General features: G+C 47.9%; 1 protein-coding gene across 2 annotated transcripts in view; it reads left to right on the top strand.

The window, feature by feature from the left end:
* LOC119453898 (zinc finger protein 271-like) overlaps positions 1-22,294 on the top strand; it is a 62,997-nt gene that overhangs the window by 28,386 nt on the left and 12,317 nt on the right. For both annotated transcript variants that reach the window (XM_049667043.1, XM_049667044.1), the window contains one exon: positions 10,495-11,049. In XM_049667043.1, coding sequence (XP_049523000.1) covers positions 10,495-11,049 — 555 coding nt within the window. The remainder of the gene's footprint in view (positions 1-10,494; positions 11,050-22,294) is intronic.

Below are 22,294 nucleotides of genomic sequence, written 5' to 3' on the forward strand. Positions count from 1 at the left end.
TTGCCGGTAGGGGAACAAAGCCTGAATGGCATGACCTTGGAACTAGAATAACTCATTGGAGGTGATAAAGGGCCTCTTTTCACGGAGTCTCTTGACGGGTTAAAATCTGCCAGTGCCCGCTTTTGATATCTATGGACAAGAAGTACTTGGAATTGCGGAGTTTGTCAAGGGTGTCGTTGATCTTTGGGAGCTGGTAGACAGCGTTCTTCTTTATGCTGGTAATATGCGGTAATGGACGCAGAACCGTAGGCTCCTGTCTTTCTTTGTGACAAGGGCGACCAGTGCCGCCAAAAAACTCTGCGAAGACTGAATGATGTCATTGCAAAGCACTTTATTCACTTGATCCCGGAGGAGTCTTGTTCTTACGGCAAGACAGTAGGGGCTCCGGCAGAGAGGTCAGGCATGTTCACCACTTATAATGCAATGCTTCGGCAGACTTTTATTGAGGATGCAGAACAGTCCCTGTAACTCCGAAGGAAACTGCGAATCTGGTCTTGTCTGTGCCTGGGCTGCACTGGGTTGACGTCGAAGGCAGGTTTGGAGTCTTGGTTATACGAGCCTTGTAGGGATCGGCCGAAAAGGCAGAAGGCATCTCGAATGTCCTCTAGTTCGTCCAAGAAAGCAATTGTGGTACTTATGTTGATGTGTTGGAATTCCGTGCTGAAGTTTGCCACCAGCAGCTCGACTTTTTCATTACATAAATGGGCTGTGACCCTTGCGACGCCCAGACCTCGGTCTTAGAGCAACTGCTTGTTTCTCTCGATAATGTCCTTAATGTTCTCGGCATTTATGGTAAACATGAGACGATGACGCCTGGTCAGGCTGGTATGCTCGCTTCTTCATCAAGGACACTTGGGACCGGGTAATGCTTCAGGGTCGTCTTTCATGGTATGGCTTTGTCCGTGGAAAGTGTGATCAGCTTGGATCGAAAGTCGATGCTCAGTAAGGAAGTCCATGCCCAAGATTACATTGCGGTACTACGAAGCTAGCAGGATAGGTAGTTGTGTCAACATTCACTCATGCAGTGCATCGTCCCGTCGGCAAGACGAGATGGCCTCCGGCTGTGCGGATCTGGGACCTCTCTCATTTTATTGTCACTTTTTCTTAGCTGCGCAGTGAGTCCTCCGCTTATCACGGAATAGTCTGCTCCCGTGTTGATTAGTGCTGTGACATTACGGCCATCGATAACTACGTCCAGGTCGTAGATTCTTGCACGTTAGTCTTGGTGTCAGGTCCCGGCTTCGGCGGGTGATGTGTTCGTGGCTGGGGCATGTCATCACTTCGCTGAGTGGTGATATCATTTTGAAGCGGGAGTGTGTAATGGAGCTTCTTTGTATGTGCTATCGTCTTAGTAGCCATGGTGGCATCATGGGCGCGCCATCGTCGTGTGGCGTGGTCGGAGGAGTCACTTTGCCAGCAAGCAACCTCACTTCCAGAATTTGCTTTTGGTTTCCCCAATGAGGGCTAGGGAACCTTGTTGGCCGTTCCGCTGCATAGCTGGGGCTTGGTGATGCGAAGCTTTTGGATGAAGCTGATGGTGACCTTGATGAACGGCTAGGCGAGTAGTTGGCGAGGCGCACCTAGTCTTCGATTTAGCTCGATTGCTGTGGGGGTCATGGTGTGTTGAGGGCGAAACCCCGAAGTGCCATCTGTTTGTATGAACTATGTCACAGAATGTGGCCGGCCTCACCACAGTAGAAGCACCATGGACTTTGCCGGTTGGGGGTCATCCAGGGGTCTGTTTTGCTTGGCGGAGCTTGGGGGGGGGGGGGGGCAGAAATATGAATGGGCGGGTGGACAACTGTGGTGGCAGGGGCTGCACATAGAGCTCCCTGCGCGGGTTGGCGGGGTGTACTGCAGTGGCGTGCGTTATAGTTTGAGGGTTTCTGTTCAAAGTCATCGTGTGAGGAATTCCCTATGCAGTTTGAACTCCTCAATGGACAATGCTGTCAGCCATCATTCTTGAGGCTGTGGTTGTGATGGCAACAGTCGGTGCTGTTCTTCGCAGTCAACTGCACATGTAATCTCCTGAAAGCTGCAAGTGCTTGCCAGCGTCACGTGCAGGTCGATGAGTGTTTCTGTTTTGCGTGCAGTGCAGGCACGCAAGAGAAAAGAACCCACATTGTCAACGATGCCTCGTAGTTTTCGTAGCATGTTTTCGCATGGCTGTCGAGGGCAAAGAAAACGTAATGGAGTTTCATGTCATCCTCCGACATGTTGAATGTAGCCACACGCTTGAATTGGTCGAGCCATTCTTCCAGGTCTTCTCTAGGCGTGCTGTTGTAGGTGGCAGGCACCCGAGGCTGCTACAGGATGATAGGTGGATGCCTCTGGCAAGGTCATAATGGGCACCGAATTTTTTTGCATGTCAAGTATGCTCTGGTAGAGTTTCCTGTTCCGGCGGTAGCCCTAGAAGATGGCGGCTACTTCGAGCCTCCTCGCTGGGGTTGGCAATCCAGTCTTTTCCTGTGGCTTTTTCAGCAGGGACTTGGTGCATACCCAGCACCTCCACCAGATGTCATGTAGTGGGGACAATGCAGGCGACAAAAGATGGGCAGACTGTGACATAGCACTGAAACAAGTCTTAAGTTGACTTGCGCCCACAAAGAAATGAACAACTCGGCGGGGGTGATACCAGCAAACGTGCTCGGCGGTGGTCAAAAAGCAGAGTGGCACCCGCTCTCGGCTGCGCTCAATTTTATAGCAGACGAGTGTTTGTGATAAGGCGCGGACAGTAAATACAACAATCTCTAAGAATGTAGAAGCCATTCCATGAGGCTGTGATTATTCCATATAAGTTTAGTTGCGTCATACACCACAAAGTGATAATGCCACGTGCTGGTGTATTCGAGCATAAACATTGCAAAAGTTTGTGGGAGTATGCAGTATGTTTTTACAAGGTGTTGCAACATGCTAGGGTATCCCTATGACTGGCTATGTTGAAGGTTGCAGGGGCATTGACGGTTGCATTGCATTCATCGGAGATGTTAGTGTGGTAGTCCTTCATCTGAAGGTGCAACAAACTTATAAGTGCTTATTCATCAACTATGCCTTCATAAAAAAGAAAAAAGTTGCAGTGGCTTAGCTCGGCTATGCCAGGATATACGTAGCGTTAGCAAAGCAGGGTTCGCACAGCCCCTTGAAATCCTTGAATATCCTTGATATTGACAGTATAAGTTCAAGGGCCCTTGAAACTACTTGAATACCTGTGAGCTCCTTGTGATCCTTGAAAATCCCGTGGGATTTGTTCCGCTAGAGGAAATTAACGACGTACCTCCTCAAGTCACGCTGATTTTTAAGGCCCTTTCGCTTACGAATGCCCATGAAAACAAGCTGTGTTGACTAAAGGGCAACATCGGGAAGTTTCGGTTTTAAATCTCGCAGCCCCTACGTCGTCTGGCAACTAATATGCACTGGAAATCCAATCCAATGCGAGGCATATCGCTCGCTCGGCTTGTGTATAGTGCCTAGAATATACTCTAGTGTGCCATCCACCGAGCGTTTCCAACGCGGGACGGTGGCCACGGGCAGTGATGCCTGCCACCGCTGGCCACCAGACGGCGATGCCTGTCGGTACCATGCTAAACCCTGCGGTGTTCGACTCGCGTTCGTTTGCGATGCATTGATTGCTACGCGTCGATTGCAATGCGTAGTTAATTTCTCGCTTTGCTGCCGCTTTCGTTGCAGTCTTTTCTTGTGAGTGGGTGTTTTGCATCTATGTGTGCACTCGTCTGTCTAAAGAAACTTTGAACAGGTCACGAAACCGCGATTTCCCAGACAGAGACGCGGAAAGAAACGGCTCATCTCATTACCCAGCGCGTCCGCAGACCCTGAATGTATCGCGGATTGGGACAACAATATAAGAGGCAGATCGCCTGGCAAATGGGGAGACTCGCGTCATGTCTCGCCTGAAGTCCGCCCATGTCTCAGCATGGTCCAGCACAGTCTCGAAGTGCAGCGCACCAAGCGGCCGGCGGCAGCAGGCATCACACTCGATGCTACCGCGACACCCGCTCTCGGCACACTAGTAAGTGTCTTTTAGATAGTATAGTCGGGGGCCGTCTGTCGGCCTCGTGCGTGCCATTTCAGTGAAGTTCGCGTTTGCGTTGTGTGTTTACTTTGGCAAGATGCCAGGCGGGAAGTGCGAGTTTCAGTCTGCGTGGCTGCAACATACGGACTATCGTCACTGGGTGAGACCAGAACCAAGCGATCCTTATCGAGCAAAGTGCACAATATGTCACAAGACGGTCGACATTGCAACGATGGGGGAATCTGCCTTGAAGAGCCACCAGAAAGGCGCGAAGCACTGATCCAAAGCTGCAGCAGGTGAGGGCTGCTTATCCGTCGCAAGTTTCATGCAAGAGGCAAATCTGTCGTCCGAGGCTGCTTGTCAGCGTGAAAGCACGGCAACTTCCTCTCGGGCTGCGACACTTGACGAAGACTGCAGAAAGCATTGATTCCGTGATCGAAGCCGAGATTTTGTGGACGATGAAAGTTGTGTCGTCACACTACTCCTACAGCTCCAGTGGATCCATTTCCCAGCTATTCCAAAAGATGTTTCCGGATAGCGAGGTCGCGAGAAGCTTCACTTGCTCCTGAGAAAAAGTGCGCATACGTCCCCTGCTGCGGTCTGCGCCCATTTTTCACTTCACAAGTACAACAAATGTTGGAGAAGTCTGACAATTTTCTTGTGTTTTTTGACGAAACCTTGAATGCATACCTGCAAAGAAAAAAACTTGATGTTCACGTCAGATTGTGGAATAACTGTGAGGTGACAACCAGATATCTGACTTCCACATTCATGGTTCACAGCACAGCGGACGACCTTATGCAGAAGTAGACGAAAACACTCGCTTCCTTTCCCCTGAGCAGGATTGTGCAGCTCTCGATGGACGGCCCGGCCGAATGTCAACTGGAGCCCTTTCAACAAGTTGCAGCAGCACATGAAAAATGACTTTCAAGTTCAGTGCTTGGATATTGGTTCATGTGGCTTGCACACAGTGCATAATGCTTACAAAGCAGGAATGCATGCGACAAGCTGGCCAGTTGACACCTTTCTGTCGAGCTTATTCTCACTCTTCCATGATGCACCGGCCCGCCGTGAAGATTTTGTTGAAGAAACAGGGAGCAAGCTGTTTCCACTTCCTTTTGTACCCCACCGTTGGGTCGAGAACGTGCCAGTACTGGAGAGAGCCCTGGCTATGTGGGAGCATTTGAGGCACTACACCGAAGCAGTGAGCGACCATAGGCTACCCTTGCCGAAATGTAGAGCGTATGAGAACATCAGTGCTTTTCTAAAGGACCAGCTTGCACTTGCGAAACTGAACTTTTTCCTAAACGTTGCAATGGTTGTGCAGGTGGGGTTGGCAATTTTCTTGACTGTTTTTCAGAGTGATTCTCCAAAGACATTTTTTTTAGCAAAAGAGCTTTAAACTGTTTTGAGGAGCCTCCTTGCAAGGTACGTGAAGCGCTCAGTATTGACAGAAGCCACGAGCATCACGAAACTGCTGCGAATTGATGTTCATGATACTGCCAATTACACGTCACTTGAGAAGGTGGACGTTGGACGTGTGGCTGAGAAGACCTTAAAGAGCGGAAAAGCGAGTACCAAGTGTGTTTTTGAATTTAGGGGCAAGTGTCGTAAGTTCATTGTGAACATGATCCTGAAAATCATGGAGAGAAGTCCTCTTAGGTACCCTCTGGTTCGAGGGTTGTCATGTTTCGACCCCAGAGAGATGGCAAAGACAGAAATGTGCCTTGGGAAGCTGAAAGTTGTTAACTGTTTAAATGACAGTAAGCTTCTTTCTGAGCACAAGAGAGATATTGTGTGTACACAGTACATTCAGTTCTGCGAAGAAAAACGGCATGAACTGCAAAACTATGAAAGAGACCATGAACGCCTTGACGTTCTCTTCGTGCGCCTTTTGAAGCATGACCCAGCATTCTAGATGTTATGGGAAGTACTGAAGGTCCTTCTCTTGCTTAGCCATGGGCAGGCTTCAGGCAGGCTTCAGTAGAAAGAGGTTTCAGTGTAAACAAGCAGATCGTGGTCGAAAAAAAGGCCAGAGCTCTCGTATATCTTACGAGTCATCTGCGAGGCCGTGAAACCCACGGTGGGCTGCTTAACATTCCACTGTTGAAAGAACTGAAGTCATCAGTGCGCCAAGCCAGGCATAGATATGCGTTATACATGGACGAACAGAAGAAGCAAGCTGTAGCACAACAGGTAACCTTGAAGAGAAAAGCACTCGAGCTAGAGCTACAGAGCATGCAAGAGAAGAAGACAAAGCTCCAAAAAACTCTGAAGTGCTTGCAGGAGTCAGCGGATCGCTTTTCGGAGACGCCGAAGCAAAAAATGACCTGACTTATCTTGTCAAGGTAAACAGTTTCCGTCGAACAGCCAAAGATAAAGAAGCGGAGATAACAGCTCTTGAAAAAGAAATTAGTGCGAAAATAGGGCTCCTTTCCTAAGTCATGTGAGGAAAGAAAATTACGCTCCTTGAAATCCTTGAAATGTCCTTGAATTTTCAGCCAAAAATTGTGTACGAACCCTGGCAAAGGTTCAGCTGATTATTCTTAGCTTTCCTGGTTGTCTCCTACGCTCAACCGCTAATTGCCAGGCAACTACTTCGGGATCCGATGAGTCAAGCTTCTCCGTTCTTCTGCGCTGTTGAGCAGCATTTGCGCTCTCCTTCTCCATGGCTATACCACACTGGCAAACGCCAGTCAGAAGCGCAGCGGCTCCAGCGCAGTGTGAGACGGCGACTGCACAGCGAGCGCGCACCGGCGCCAGTGCGTCTACCACGGCTACGACGTCACTCCTCTGGAATGCGCAGACCGGCGGCGGTGAGTCGCGCGCGGCGGCGGCGGCGGAGTGCGCGAGAGGTGCCGGCTCCGGTGGCTCCGGTGCGCAAGCTGTGTGACATCACTGATCCTTGCGCATGCGCAGCACGGCTCTTGATGTGCCGCGCGAAACGGGCTTGGCTAGGCCAGTGTAGCTAACGCTACAAAACTAAGTAACCAGAATCTAACAATGTACACCCTTACCTCTCTTGTGCATGCAGCTGTTTAGATTATGTTAGTTTTCACCTTTGTGCCCTAGTATGAGTATTCACATTGCTCTTAGCAGAGAGAGAGGTTTGTTTTGACCATTTCTTAATAGTTCCTGCAAGAATTGGCCAGAATTGTGTGATGACAGATCACAAGGAGAAGAACATGTATCCATTTGGTTTCTTTTGGGCAGAACTACAACTCAAGATGTTGTTACATTTCCTTAAGTTTATAAGGATTACTGTTAGTAAAGCCCAGGTCTGCGAGTAGTTTTCTTGGATGAACAACGGTGACATGTGACAGGCCGCGCTGGCTGTTTTCAATCTTAACTTATGAAAACATCCCCAAAGTTCTACATGCAGTCAACAAGGAGAAAGTTACTGATGAAGTCTCATATGAGATATATTTGTTCTGGTGCCAGTGATTTGTCAGTGAAGTTTTGCAAGTGTCACATGTGGCTACTAAATGATTGTTGAGGATGAGAGAGGAAGCTGGGTTGTAGCTTTTTGACACAGTTCTCTATGGTTTTTGGAAAACCTTGAGCATCTTCAAGCAGTATACATTCTCATTTTATTATTTGTTACCACTAAAAAAAAGTATTTCTTGGTGAAAATAGGTAGATTTCGGAAGCAGGGTCAACAAGCTTCAGACACAAATGTTTTATTGCGATAGCAATTATATGGACACTCAAAAGCAGATTTCTGCCGTCGGCGTCGCCGTGGGGTTCCGTATGACGTCGATGGAGATGAAATCGTCGCCGCGCGCCGAACGCTGTATGTGCGAGTGAAAGGGCGCGAGGGGCGCGCACTTTTTAGTAAATCAGAAAGGTCAACCAGCCCTGCCTTGTTCCATCATACCTGAAATCTCTCTGAAGCCCTCTCTAATAAAAAAAATGAGAAGAAAGCTCATCGTTAGCTTTAGGATGTATGCCCAGGTGAAAATTTCCAACTGGGAATGCAACTGGTTCCAGTTAAACTGGTTTATGGAACAATTCCCAGTTGGTCCCCGTTGCAACTGGTCCCAGTTGGACCCCATTGCAACTGGCGCATGCAGAAGCGTATCAAAAGTGTATTCTGCTGATGGATTTCATACAACTAAGGCAGTTCAGCTATTATTGCTTAATTCCCTAGCAAAAATTCTAATACAAACCCTAATAGCCTATTCGGTTATTGACACTACTACAGTCTGTTAGTGAAAGAAAACGTTGCAATGTACCAATACATAACGAAAAACAGGTAAAATTGCTAAAAGCATTTATTAGCACAGCATGTATTTTTACAGATTCATCTTTCGAGATCTTCATCAGGTCAGCAATCTTGATTGCGAGCTTTTCGTTGACTTCGACCAAAGGACGTGCTTTTGAGGAAGTGGTTAAAAAACCTGGACACAAAAATACACACATATAGAAGAATTAGAATACAGAATTACCAAACTAATTTTAGGACAGTGATATATGCTAGCTCAAAATGTTTATCATAATAAAAAATGACGCCACGTGACACGATAGGACAATTATAAAGCACACAAAATCAACATAACATGTGTGTTCCATCGAAACTGTAGACAGATATAAGGAACTCTAGACAGAAATCTTGCACAGCGTTGTCGGAAACAGGCATGTCATTGCTGCAACGCACACAGCAATCGGCCCGACGGCACTGTACAGAAGTACTTACGGGAAAAAAAAAAGAAGAAAACACTTCATACTAAGAAGAATAAGAAGTATAATTACCTCGAAATGGTGAATCGGCGCCGGGGAGAACACTGCACATCGATGCACACTGATAAATCCACAAAGCCGCGAAGGGCAGGGGTAAAACAGTTGCCTTGTGTTGTTTTGAAGTCACAACAGCAGCCATAGATAACACTATTCAAATATACTACTGCGCTAATGAGATGCGCAGGCGCTAACACCACGGGTTCCTTAAAAACACATCGTTCATTCACTAACATGCACGCACGCCTCGCGTGACGCCTCGCGTGACGCCTCGCCTTGACATGGCAGCCGCCATGGCACACGTGCTGTGCGCAACTACGGCTGACTACGGTCGCAGCTTTATATTCTTCCCGCCCGCCGTGTTCCCTTCTCTGCGATACAGCTCTTTGATGTCAATAAATATTACGGCCTTTTATATGCGATATCAATTTAGTAATTTAGATTAAAAGTTTAACATCTACTTTATGCGCACTTCAACAGAAAATACAACACTGACGAAACTTCAGCGGCAAACAAATATGGTTGCTGCTATTGACCGTCGTTCGAAAGCTGACCGGGCACCGCGATCTGATGGCTGGTTGTTCGGGTTTTTCTTTTTTTTTTTTTCTCGTGTGCTGTAACACTAGCTGTTTCCTCAACGACTCATCGCGACGAGGCTCAGTGAAGCAAAATTGGCAAGACCGTGTAGGCGCACGTCGCTTTTGTGTATGTCGCTGAGAGATGGTGCGCTGAAACAAATGCAAATGTGCGAATGCAATCTGCTACACAATTGTACAGCAGAATTTTTAATTATTCAGTGATTAATTAGAAACACCTCTCCATGCAAGCAAGCGGTCCGCTAGTCTAATTTCTGTCGATTTACTTTCACCAGCAAACAAGAGCTGCGGAATCTAGCAGTACATGTTGTATAAGACCAGCAACAATCTGCATAAGGCCAATAGGACCTATTAGTCTAATAGAGAAACTAGTAGACACGCAACACTGCTTGTGTAAGACTAATAATAATAAGTCTAATACGCACGGTCTATTGATCTTATAGGTAAATCAGTACGACTAATAGAAATTTATATTGGTCTAATACAAAACTTAATACAAACGTATTAGACTAATTGTTACAAACTTCTATTAGAATGTTTGCTAGGATTGCTAAAACTGCCAAACTTAATTGCTCAGTATAAGTAGGACTAGCTGCTGCTGTCTTAGCAAGCACTGCATGTTACTTGCTTTCATTTAAACTTCTGGTCACCATTTCATTTGGATTCAAACTGGAACCAGTTGCTACCAGTACAACTGGCCATTGTTTAAGTTGGTTCCAGTTGCTACTGATACAACTGGTCAAAGTTCCAGTTGGAATCCAACTGGAACTTTGATTCCACTGCAACTGGTGAAAGTTCCAGTTGCCTCTCTACTGGAACCAGTTGATTCCAGTACAACTGGTGAATGTTCCAGTTGGCTCCCAACTGGGTCCAGTCACTCCCAGTATAACTGGAAATTGTTCCAGTTGGATCCCAACTGGAACCAGTTGCTACCCAGTTGCTACCCAGTTGCTTTCCAACTGGGTCCAGTTGGTGTATAACTGGGACCAGTTGGTGTGTAACTGGGACCAGTTGGTTTCCAGCTGGAACCAGTTCATCCCAGCTGATCCCAGTTGGATCCCAGTTGGAAATTTTCACCTGGGTGTTCTTTCGCATGTTGTAATAAATTCCATTTTTATTTTGTTTGTGCAGCATCAAGGCCTTCTAAATCTCCATCAACAGCTGAGGGTGACAACTCACGCCAGGGGCTCCGCCACCGCTGCCACCTCTGTGACTATGAGACTGATAAGGGTTATCTGCTGAAATTACACACCAGGGTACATACTGGCGAACGTCCATTTAAATGTGATTTTTGCCCTCGGAGTTTCGCAGTAAGGTACAAACTGAAGATACACCTGCGCACCCACACAGGCGAGAAGCCATTTCAGTGCCCTTCATGTCCTCGGAGGTTCTCGCACAAGCTCAGCTTACGGAGACATGTGCCCATCCACACAGGTGAGAAGCCATTTCAGTGCCCCTCGTGCCCGGAGAGCTTCTCACAAAGGTACAAACTGAACAAACACTTGCACACCCACTCAGGCCAGAAGTCATTTGACTGCCATTTATGCCCTCAGAGCTTCTCGTGCGAGTATAACATGAAGCGACACCTGCGCACCCACATAGGCAAGAAGTCATTTCAGTGCCCATTGTGCCCTCAGAACTTCCCACAGAACTCCAAGCTGAAGGAACACCTGCGCACCCACACAGGTGAGATTCCATTTCAGTGCCCTTTGTACTCTCAAAGCTTCGTGCATAAGTCCAGCATAAAGTAGCACCTGGTTACCGCTACATAAATACAGATTACTGACCACACCACTGCACCGTCTGCTCCATGTCCTTCGGGTGAGCTCAGCACTTGAGACATTAGGAAACAAATCACCATAGTACCGTAGAGTAGGTAAGCGGCCATTTTGAACGAGAATCTGAATTAGAAATATTATAGATGTGTAGCATGGTGCATTGGATTCTACTGCATCAGGTAGCGCAAGCGTCACCATATGCTCTTAAATGTCAAACTGCCAAGTTACTTCACGGGATGTTCCAGCATAATATGGGATATGGCAAGGACATTTGTGGCGCAGTGGAACCTTCAATTTATTACTTTCTCGGGAGCTAGTGTGAGCGTCATAAGTACTATTAGCTGAGGATTTGCCTAGTTGTTTCATGCATCTTATTAGCACACACGTCTTTATTCTGAATCGTAATAAATTGTAGGTTTTCTATTTTTGTGCAAGCTAGTCATTATTTGTGCATCTACCATATTTACCGGATTTTAACGGGCCAATGACTCTAACGTGCGCCCGATTTTCATGAGCTTAAAAGTAAGAAAATAAGAATGCATTAGACTTCCCCCTGTTCATAAAAAAATATAACATTTCGCCAACATTCACAATAAGAATAAATGAAAGGTGCAGCATTTACCTTCACAGACTGGGAGTTTCTTAAAGGAGCTTTCAAAATGAAAGTACAGTGGACTCTCTTTAAAGAGAACCTCAAGGGACCACTGAAATTGTTCCTGTTTATCAGGTATCAGGAGTTTCATTTACTGAGAGACAAAGCTGAAGGGTATACACAGTGTTTTTTTTATAGAGGCAACTACTTTATTACATAGTAGAAATAAATTGTATGGTGCAAAGACATAGCATAAATTTAGGAAAAAGGAACATTATCCACAGACTCATATATATCTAATTGCAACTCACTGTTATCAAACTGGCTAGTAGGATAGCCACTGACTAGCACTATATCAGACACAGCAATATTGTCATGTACTAGTGGCGGTGAAGAAAACAGTCGTAAAACTGTGAATGATGGAACGGACTTATTGGGCGAACCTGTGCCCACACAAGCAAGCTACACTCAAAGCACAATGATAGCAGCGAACACAGTCGGTGATCGTCGAAATCTGATCAGCGGCGAAATGCGTCGGCTTTTATACATGAGTCATTGAAGGTTCCAGAGTAATCCCTGGTGCCCACGTGTCGTCCAGAATGTACTACACAATTCGCGTCGCTCTTATACAATCACATTACGTAAGCGTCGGTGGCAACAGACGATGGATAGAAGCATCGATAACGTTCGGGAAACTTTCGATACATGCAAGCGCGTCTTGCACCGAACGATAATGTATAATATTCGTTAGCCAGTGAAAATTGGGTACCGGTGAAAGATAAACACATACATACATACATGTGTCAATTCCCTCCCCTTAAAAAGTATCGTCTCGATGCTACAAGCACGAAAGCGAAAACAAAACCATGCATAATAAAGAAAAGAACAACAACAACAAAGCAATAAAGTCCCTAAGTTCGTCAGCGGGCATAGAAAGGCTTAAGACACACCACGTGGATGACTTCAGGTCGTGCACGGCGCAGCTGTGATTGCGAAATGCCGTCTAGCACGACCTCATAGTCCAGTGCGCCAATACATCGGATGATCTTATAGGGTCCAAACTAGTGTCATAACAGTTTCTCGCTAAGTCCTCGTCAGCATATCGGTGTCCAGACCCAAACACGGTCGCCAGGCTGGTACTCGACGTCATCGAAGATTGTAGTGTTGGCTATCGGTCCTCTGCTGGTTCTTGATGCGCAGGCGGCTGAGCCTGTCGACCTTCTTCGGCACACTGCAGTAGGTGGCAACGTCGAGATTGTCTTCGTCGGTAGCATGGTGTCAGGCATAGTTGCCGGGTTCCTTCCGTAGACCAGGTTGAACGGCGCCATGTGCTTCATTTCTTGCACGGCTGTGTTGTATGCGAAGATCACGTACGGAAGGATGGGCATCCCCCACGTCTTGTGTTTGACGTCAACGTACATTGCCAGCATGTCGGCGATGGTCTTATTTAGGCGCTTGGTGAGGCCATACGTCTGCTGGTGGTAGGCCGTTGTCCGGCGATGGCTTGCCTGGCTGTATCGCAGGATGGCTTGACTTCTGCCGTAAAGGCCGTACCTCAGTCGGTGATGAGGACTTCTGGTGCACCGTGACACAGGAGGATGTTCTCAAAGAAGAATCTAGCGATCTCGGCGGCACTGCCATTGGGCAAGGTTTTTGTTTCGGCGTAGCAGGTGAGGTAGTCCGTAACTACGATGATCCATTTATTCCTGGATATCGACATCAGGAAAGGCCCCAGTATGTCCATCCCGATCTGCTGGAACGGTCGGTGAGGTAGTTCGATCGGGTGTAGAAGTCCGGCTGGCCTTGTCGGTGGTGGTTTGCGTCGCTGACAGTCTCGGCATGTCTTTACCTAATGGGCGACGTTGACAGTGAGTCGAGGCCAGTAGTATTTTTCTTGCATCCTCTCCAGCATGCGGAAAATACCAAAGTGTCCAGCCATTGGGTCGTTTACGGAGAGCTTGCAGAACCTCTGGACGCAATGCCGAGGGTACCAGGAGGAGGTAGTTGACTCGGAGTGGCGAGAAATTCTTCTTTAGGAGAATGTCGTTTTGCAAGAAAAACGACACCAATCCTCGCCTGAACACCTTCGGCACAACGACAGTGTTACCTTTCAGGTAGTCTACAAGGCTCCTTAGTTCCAGGTCGGCTCGTTGTTGTTCGGCAAATTCGTCGGCACTGATGGGTCCCAAGAAAGTGTCATCATCCTGGTCGTCCTATGGCGGGGGTTTGACGGGGGCGCGAGACGAGCAGTCGGCGTCAGATTGTTTTCGCCAAGACTTGTAAATGACGATGATGTCGAATGTTTGAAGTCTCAGACTCCACTGGGCGAGGTGACCTAAAGGATCTTTCAAGTTAGCTAGCCAACACAAAGCGTGGTGGTGGCTCACAAATATGAAGGGCCGCCCATAGAGGTAGGGGCAAAACTTTAATGTAGCCCAGATGATAGCGAGGCACTCCCTTTCTGTTGAGGAATAATTTGCTTCCGCCTTCGATAGCGACCGGCTAGCGTAACTTACAACCCTTTCTAGTCCGTCAGTCCTCTGCACAAGCACGGCGCCGAGTCCTATGCTGCTTGCGCAGGGGGGACTTCGGTATCGGTGTTTTCGTCGAAATGTGCTAGTATTGGCGGCGATTGCAGGCGTCGCTTCAGTTCTTCAAGTGCTTCGACTAGCGGTGTCTCCCACTTGAACTCTGTGTCGGCCTTCGTAAGGTACGTCAGTGCCTCGGTGATCCGTGAAAAGTCCTTAACGAAGCACCTGTAATAGGTGCACACACCAAGAAATCTACACACTTGGACTGTGCACCTTGACTGCGCAATCTACGGCGGAGGAAAGTCCGCAGTCCTCTGTGGGTCAGAGCACACTCTAGACTTGTTTCAAGGTGCCGGAGGTGTTCCGCGAAGCTTGAGGCAAACACAACGTCGTCCGAATAGACGAGGCAAGTCTACCACTTCAAGCCTGCCAGTATTGTATCCATGACGCGTTGGAAAGTCGCAGGTGCTGAGCAAAGACCAAATAGCATGACCTTGAACTCGAACAGTCCGTCTGGTGTTATAAAGGCAGTCTTCTCCCGGTCCCTCTTGTCGACTTCGATTTGCCGGTAACTGGTTTTGAGGTCCATTGAAAAAAAATACCTTGCGTTGTAGAGTCGATCCAAGGTGTCGTCTATCCGTGGGAGTGAGTATACGTCCTTCTTTGTGATTTTGTTGAGGCGACGATAATCGATGCAGAAACGTAGGGTTCAAACTTCTTCTTCACTAATACCACGGGGGACGCCCACGTACTCTTGGACGGCTGGATGATGTCACGTAGCATTTCGTCGACTTGTTGCCTTATGGCCTCGCGTTCGCGTGCTGAAACTCAATACGGGCTCTGGAAAAGTGGGCGGGCATATTCGCCGGTTATGATGTGGTACTTGGCGACGGGGGTTTGTTGAATTTTTGACGACGATGAGAAGCAGTTTTTGTATTGCAGGAGCAGGGCTTTTAGCTGTTCTTTCTTATGCCTGGGAAGGTTCTGATTGACGTCGAACGCTAGTTCAGGTACTACAGTCATCGTTGCAGGGGCGCTCGAATCCGTGAAGGCGAAGGCACTGCTAGCTTGTACTATTTCATCGATGTGGGCGACCGTGGTGCCTTTGTTAATGTGTTTGTATTCGAGACTGAAGTTTGTGAGCATCACTCTTGCTTTCCCTTCATGTAGCTCAGATATGCCTCTAGCGACGCAAATTTCACGGTTGAGCAGCAAGTTATGATCGCCCTCCATGTCTGCAGGCACTTCGGTACCAACGGAAATCATTACGCAGGAGCGAGGCGGAACGGTGACTTGTTCTTCAAGCACATTCAAGGCATGGTAACTGATGTTTGTATCCGGTCGTATCACTTTGTGCGTTGAAAGCGTTATCGATTTGGACCCTAAGTCAATGACTGCACCGTGTTGGCTTAGAAAGTACGTGCCTAGGATGACATTCCTGGAGCAGTGCTGCAGGATTACGAAGCTCGCCGGGTAAGTGCGGTTGTTAACCGTGACTCGCGCTGTGCAGATTCCAGCCTGCGTTATTAGGTGTCCTCCCGCTGTCCGGATATCGGGTTCCTGCCAGGCCGTTTTCACATTCTTCAACTTGGCGGCGAACGGGCCACTGAAGACGGAATAGTCGGCTCCAGTGTTGATGAGAGCAGTGACGTTATGACCATCGATTAGCACGTCTAGGTCGGTAGACCATCGTCTGGCATTGCATTAAAGTCGTGGCGTTGGATCAAGGCTGCATTGGTTTGCTCCGCTGCTGCTACATCGGGTCGGCAGATCTTCTTTGGCGGTAAAGTGTTGTCGTCAAGGCTCTTACCAATCGGCTGTATCGGGAAGTGTTGCGCGTACAAACGGACAAACACAGGAAAAAGACGTGAAAAATCCGTTCACGTCTTTTTCCTGTGTTTGTCCGTTTGTACGCGCAACGCTTCCCGATACAGCTATGCACCAACTCGCCCAGCAAGAAGTTCTTCTAAACTACCTGTCTAACACAGAGGGCCCTTTTATACCGTTCACGTCTTTTTCCTGTGTTTGTCCGTTTGTACGCGCAACGCTTCCCGATACAGCTATGCACCAACTCGCCCAGCAAGAAGTTCTTCTAAATTACCAATCGGCGTGCTGATAGCTCGTAATGATTCGCGAATCTTCTTCGTAGACGGCGGAGGATCTTCGGCATTGCGTCATACAGCAACTGTACCTCCATCGGTAGCTGCTTTTAGTTTCCCGCATAAGAGCTGGAAGATCGGCCCTGGATTGGGTCGGCATAGAGCCGGCGATGTGGTGAGATGTAGCGGCCTGGTGACGGCGAGCATGAGGGTCTTCGTGGTTGCCTCTGGACTCCGGCAAAGTTATCAGCGATGTCACGTGGCCACTCGCCAAGCTGTGGACGTGGTGCGTTGACGGCGAACCCTCATAGGCCCATCTCGCGGTATGGGCATCGGCAGTACACATGGCTGGCTTCCCCGCAGTGATAGCAGAGTGGGCGGGTGCGCCAAATGTCCGTCTTCCTCTGGTAGCTGCGCTGGGCGACGGGCAGGTGTGCTGGCGGTGGCGGCGATGGACGACGGAACTGCGACGTTATAGGGCCCTGGCGCAAGCGCAGAGGGGGACCTTGATGGCGGCGTAGGTCATCGGTTCCGGCTGTGGTTGAGGCAATGCCGGGACTTCTGGGACTTCCAGTGACCGCTGAATCTCTTCTTTAACTATGTCAGCAATTAAGGCCACCTGAGTCTGCGACCTTGGGCATAACTTCTGCAGCTCTTCCTGTACAACCGCTCTGATTGTTTCTCGCAAGTCATTGGCACGTAGTGCTTGGGCTTCGGCGTAGTTTGTCAGCGCGTGGTGGTTGTATTGCCTGGCACGCATTTCAAGCATCTTCTCGATTGTTGTGGCCTCCGAAACAATTTCTGCTACAGTCTTGGGCAGGTTGCATATCAATCCGTCGAATAGTTGCTCTTTGACACCCTGCATCAAGAACCGAACTTTCCTTTCTGAAGGAACATGTCGGGGTCGGCGTGGCGGAAGAGGCCAGTCATCTCCTCCATAAAGATCACAATGTTCTTGCTCGGCAGTTGCACTCTGGTTTCCAAGAAAACTTCGGCCCTTCCTTTCGTACGACACTCATGGCGCAGTTTGTCGTCGTTGCTCTATTTGTTGAACGTCGCGGTCCTCTCGTAAGTCTCCAGCCAGGTTTCAGGGTCTTCAGCCGATGATCCACGGAAGGTCGGTGGCTCCCGAGGTTGTTGCAACAGGATGGGGGCTGTTGGAGCGGCCATTGGGATTGTTGACTTGGCCTTGATCGCTGTGGTCTTCTCGGGAAGAAGTCCGTACTCCGGCAGAAGTCCTTGCTGCCTACGGCTAACTTGCTGGTCCTTGGAGACGGTGTCGTCCTCTGGTTTTGGTCTTGGATCATGGCTTTCCGGGGATGTTAGGTGCATGAACACATTAGCACCTCCACCAAATGTCACATACTAGTCAGTGGCGTAGCCAGAAATTTTATTCGGGGGGGGGGGGGGGCTCAGGTTTCAGCGCGGCCTCCTCCTTATAGAATTTGTCGAGGCATCAAATACATGAATAATAATTGCATTGCCAATACCATTGTATATTAGATGCTGCAAATGAATTATTGAATGCTGTGCACTGTCAAGTAAAATATGTATTTTTACATAAAGCATATATTCGTATGTCCCAAAAATTGTGGCAAAAATAACTGATATCAATGCTGCCGCATTTTTTTTTGTCTATTAAGTATAGAAAATATCACACGGACTTTAGAACTATATGAGTTCGAAACCAGCAAAGCAGTGCATGCAGCTGCTACGAAAAACGTAAAGGTCATGAAATTAATAAGTTGAGGACAAATATTTTGATGAATCTTTGTCATTCAAGAACCTTGCTTACATTTTTGCACATATTTAACGGCCAGGAAAAAACCCCAATGACCCTGTCCCTCCTTGCAATAGATTGCGCAGGAGCAGCTGTTACCGGTCGTGTATTATAATTACACAGAGATTATACAGTTAAACCTGCTTATAACGAACCTCCATATAACGAATTCCTGGATATAACGAAGTTTTTGTATTCCCCGCCGTGACTCCATAGAAGTACATGTATTTAAAACCTCTACAACGAAGTGGCAGCGGGAGACCCCCTCGATATAACGAATTTTCCCTGCCTACAACCTAGAGATTTTGCCCCAAATTTTGTCATTTTTGCGCGAGCAGCAACCGGAAGCACCTTCTTCGCCGGGACGGAATGCGAAGCGGCGGCGGCGCGCTTGGCGAGCTCGAATTCACGGCATTGTTCACGGCGCGAGAGAGAGCCCACGTGTGCGTGCGTGCGAGCGTGCCCGAGGCGGGCCTGCATCCCTCAACCCGGCAATCTTGCCGCCGCGGGCGTAACCTTTCCCCTTCCCTTCATTCAAACCTGAACCCGCCGCTTGCTGCAGCTGACCCAGCCCGCCAAGCCGGCACTCTCCTTTTCCTGTTGATGTTGCCGAAGGAAAAAAAAACTTTTTTTTTTTCAGCGCGCTGGCTGCGTCACTCTCTGGTTACTGCGCAAGTCTCTGCGCTTCACTTCACTAACTTGACACTGTGCTACGACGCCATCGTGTCGCTCGCTCTACGTTTCCGACGCCTCGCGCTTGTGCGAAACGACACGTGTCCACGCATCCAGTACCTGTGTCACATTCGAAGGATGAGTGCTTCGACGAAGAAACGCGAGATATTGACCTTGTCTGTATTTCCCTTTGAAGATAAGCCTGCGCGGGCGCACACTTTTTCCACATCGCAGATCGCTTTCAAGATACGGCGGCCACCACTAACCTTCCTTTCTCGCCTTCCCCGCCGTACCTAGCGCGGAAGCGCCCTTCCGCCCTTCTCCCTCCCTCGCACGCGCAAGTCTGACCCCCGCAAGCTTTCACTCGCACACACAGCGTACGGCGTGCGGCGACGATGTTGCCGTGTTTGGACCTCAAAGCGATGTCCACGGCGACGGCACAAATGCGCTTTGCAATAAATGTGCTTCTGCGCGGTTACGACGGCGACAGCGAATTCGCACCCCCTACCAGCAGCTTCTCCGCGTTACAAGGAACTTATCTCGAAGGCCATGCCTTTGTGCACGGCAATCGGCAGGAAATACGTCATGGTGGCCAAGTTGTAAGTTCACTATCGCTGGCGACTGTCGTCTGGGCGTCGCAACTCGAGAATCGAACGTCCGCGCGCATGAGATTTTGCCGATTTTGTGCCTGTGCATGTAGAACAAGAAAAATAGTACGCACTAACCGTTTGGTGGGCAATGAGCGACTACGGCTTTAGCGGTCAGCCAATACATGGCGTTCATTGGGGGCTGGGTGAGGGAATCTGCGCGGTTTAAACCGCAATTACGCATTAAGTGGGTACGTATTAATGAGGTTTGACTGTACTATCCCCACTTATACCCCTGTCACACGGACAGCCTTAACCGAGGTTAAGCTAACTACGGTTACGGCTGACCGCAGTTACCGCTAGCTTGACAACCTCGGTTTACTCTCGCAAACCGACGAACAGGCAAGATGGCGGACGCCATCAGCGTCGTCCGAAATCGCAATGAGCCAAAGGCGCAGTAACTGGTCCGACGCTACAACAAGGACATTTATATGCGTTTGGGAGGATCACCTTACCGCACTGCGGTCGAACACAAGGAATGCCCGAATATATGCTAAAACTCGAATCACACACACAAACCACTTGAGCACAGAAAACACACGACGTGAATTATTCTCAGCAAAGCCTACTGGCCATACGACACTTGTAACCTGTAGCAGAGGAAATAATGCGCACAAACTGCTAACACACCGCAACTACCACGCTCAACAAAAAGAAACGCAGTGGAATGCGCTGGCTCTCGTAAAGGCTACTAACCGGCTACTAGCCACTGTAAACCGGCTACAGCAACCAGTGTTGAAAGACTTAATGTGAAACCCGCCAAGTTCATCAACATTATTTAGTTATAAAGGCTTGTAGTATTGAAAATGTGAGCGTATATTTTATTGCAACATTTATCTGCATGTTCGTTATTATTTCTTTATTATGCACAGTGAACTTCGCGCAAAATATTTTGCACACATGAGGACCACGTGATTGCATCGGTTTGCTTAACCAAGTCCGTGTGGCAATGGCAGACCGCGCTCGCGTTAACCACGGTTAACCCTGTAAACAATGGTTAAGCTTAACCGCGGTTATATCTGCTCGTGTGACAGGGGTATTAGTATAGCTGTCTGCTAATTTGCTGTCGCAATCGCAAAGACCTTCGGCGGGCGAAACTGGGACATTTTTGTTCATCGCAACTTTAGTGTATTGGGGGTAAATCTTGTGCGACAGTACATACAGTAAGCGTTTCTTTTTCCAATTTTCGTGCCGAACCTGCATATAACGAAATCCTCTTTATAACGAAGTTTTCGGGAATTTGTCAATTTCGTTATATCCAGGTTTAACTGTACTCGCAACAGTGAGTACAAATAAAAAGTGCGAGTTCTGCAAAATATACATTAGAAATGCGAAGATAGACTGGAATATACAAATGCGAAGATACAACTCGCTAAAAGGCAAAAAGAGAGTCACTGGAAAAAAGTTCGCTGCTTGTATACACAAAACCTCGCAACAAGAGATTTAAATACATGTCTAAGTCTCCAATAAATCTACATATTTAAGCAAACGTCACTGTATATAATGCGTCAAACAAGACAAATAAACATGTTGCGCAGTCACAGATAGTAAACTTTGTGCACAGAAAGACAGATGATCTAGGCAAGAACAAAACTATGATCGCAGAAATCGTGATGTGTACTCGGGCCATGCAGCGGTCGTGACAACGCCATGTGGGTAGAATAATGGAGGAATAATAGAGAAATCAGTACGGAAATGTGTAATTTAACTGCCTGCACAGCGCAACAATTATTCTGCACCCAAAATTAAAGGAGGGTATTGCTTCGTTTCAAAAAAGAAATAAAAGCAGGTAGCTAAAAAGGAAAAAAAAAGGACAAACGAAAGCCACAGATGATGCGGCAAGTTGAACTACCCAGTATCCGGGTGTGTTTTTGGCAAACGCCGCGTGGGCCGGGCTTTCAATGAGCAAGGTCGGTCAAAATTGGTTACTGATGTCCTAGTACTTTTCGTATTCGCATGATAATTTTGATCATGATGTTAACTGCTAGAATAAACGGCTAAAATTTCTGAGGTTTTAAAAGCTAACGCACAGTCATACGTTTTCATAATTACGAGCTTATGGACCTGAAGGAACAGAGTTTTTTACTTGCATTGATTTTTGATTCTTCGCTATCTAAAGGACAAACTTCTCTCGGTGGCGACGTTGAGCGAAACGGTCAATGACTTTGGACACGTTGATACCGACGTCTCTGTGGGTTTATAGAAGCGCCAGTCTAACCATGCGTTCCACAGGCAATGTAGAACGCAAGTAGTTTTTTAGTAAACTTATGTTAAAAAATATTCTCTCTGCCCTGGCAGTGGTCACTGGAAGGGTGACTAGAGTCTGCAGCAGTTTCTACACATTTATATAGAACCTGCAGTCGCAATGAGAGAGAGCACCTATTCCGGTGCTAAAACCTAAAACACTCCCTCGATGTCGTTGGCATCCTTGTTTAGGTACCTTGCACAAACAGTAGGCTGTTCGATTCCAGCGATGTCCGTCGTTTTGTCAGGAAGTATGGAGAAACAACCTGCTTTTGCAACTAGGCTTTCTTTGATAATTTCACCACAAATTTCTATAATTTGGTTTTGTGCATCTGGGCTTAAATACGAGGCATTACTGTGGCAACTTTCCAAATGGTTCTTCAGATATGTATCTTCACAATCAGCTCACATGCGAAGAAGTGCTCTGAAAATACCTGTATTTTCAGGGGGGGGGGGAGCTATGCTTAAATCCATAGGGTCACTGTCCCTGTGGCCATGGAGAGCCAGACCTTGTCGCCCGCAAAAATAATTTCCTCCATAATAGGCCATTTACTTTCTCCTGTTTTCTCACATTTTACTTTGCCTGCC

This window comes from Dermacentor silvarum, chromosome 5, assembly GCF_013339745.2.
Source record: "Dermacentor silvarum isolate Dsil-2018 chromosome 5, BIME_Dsil_1.4, whole genome shotgun sequence".
Taxonomy (NCBI): Eukaryota; Metazoa; Arthropoda; class Arachnida; order Ixodida; family Ixodidae; genus Dermacentor; species Dermacentor silvarum.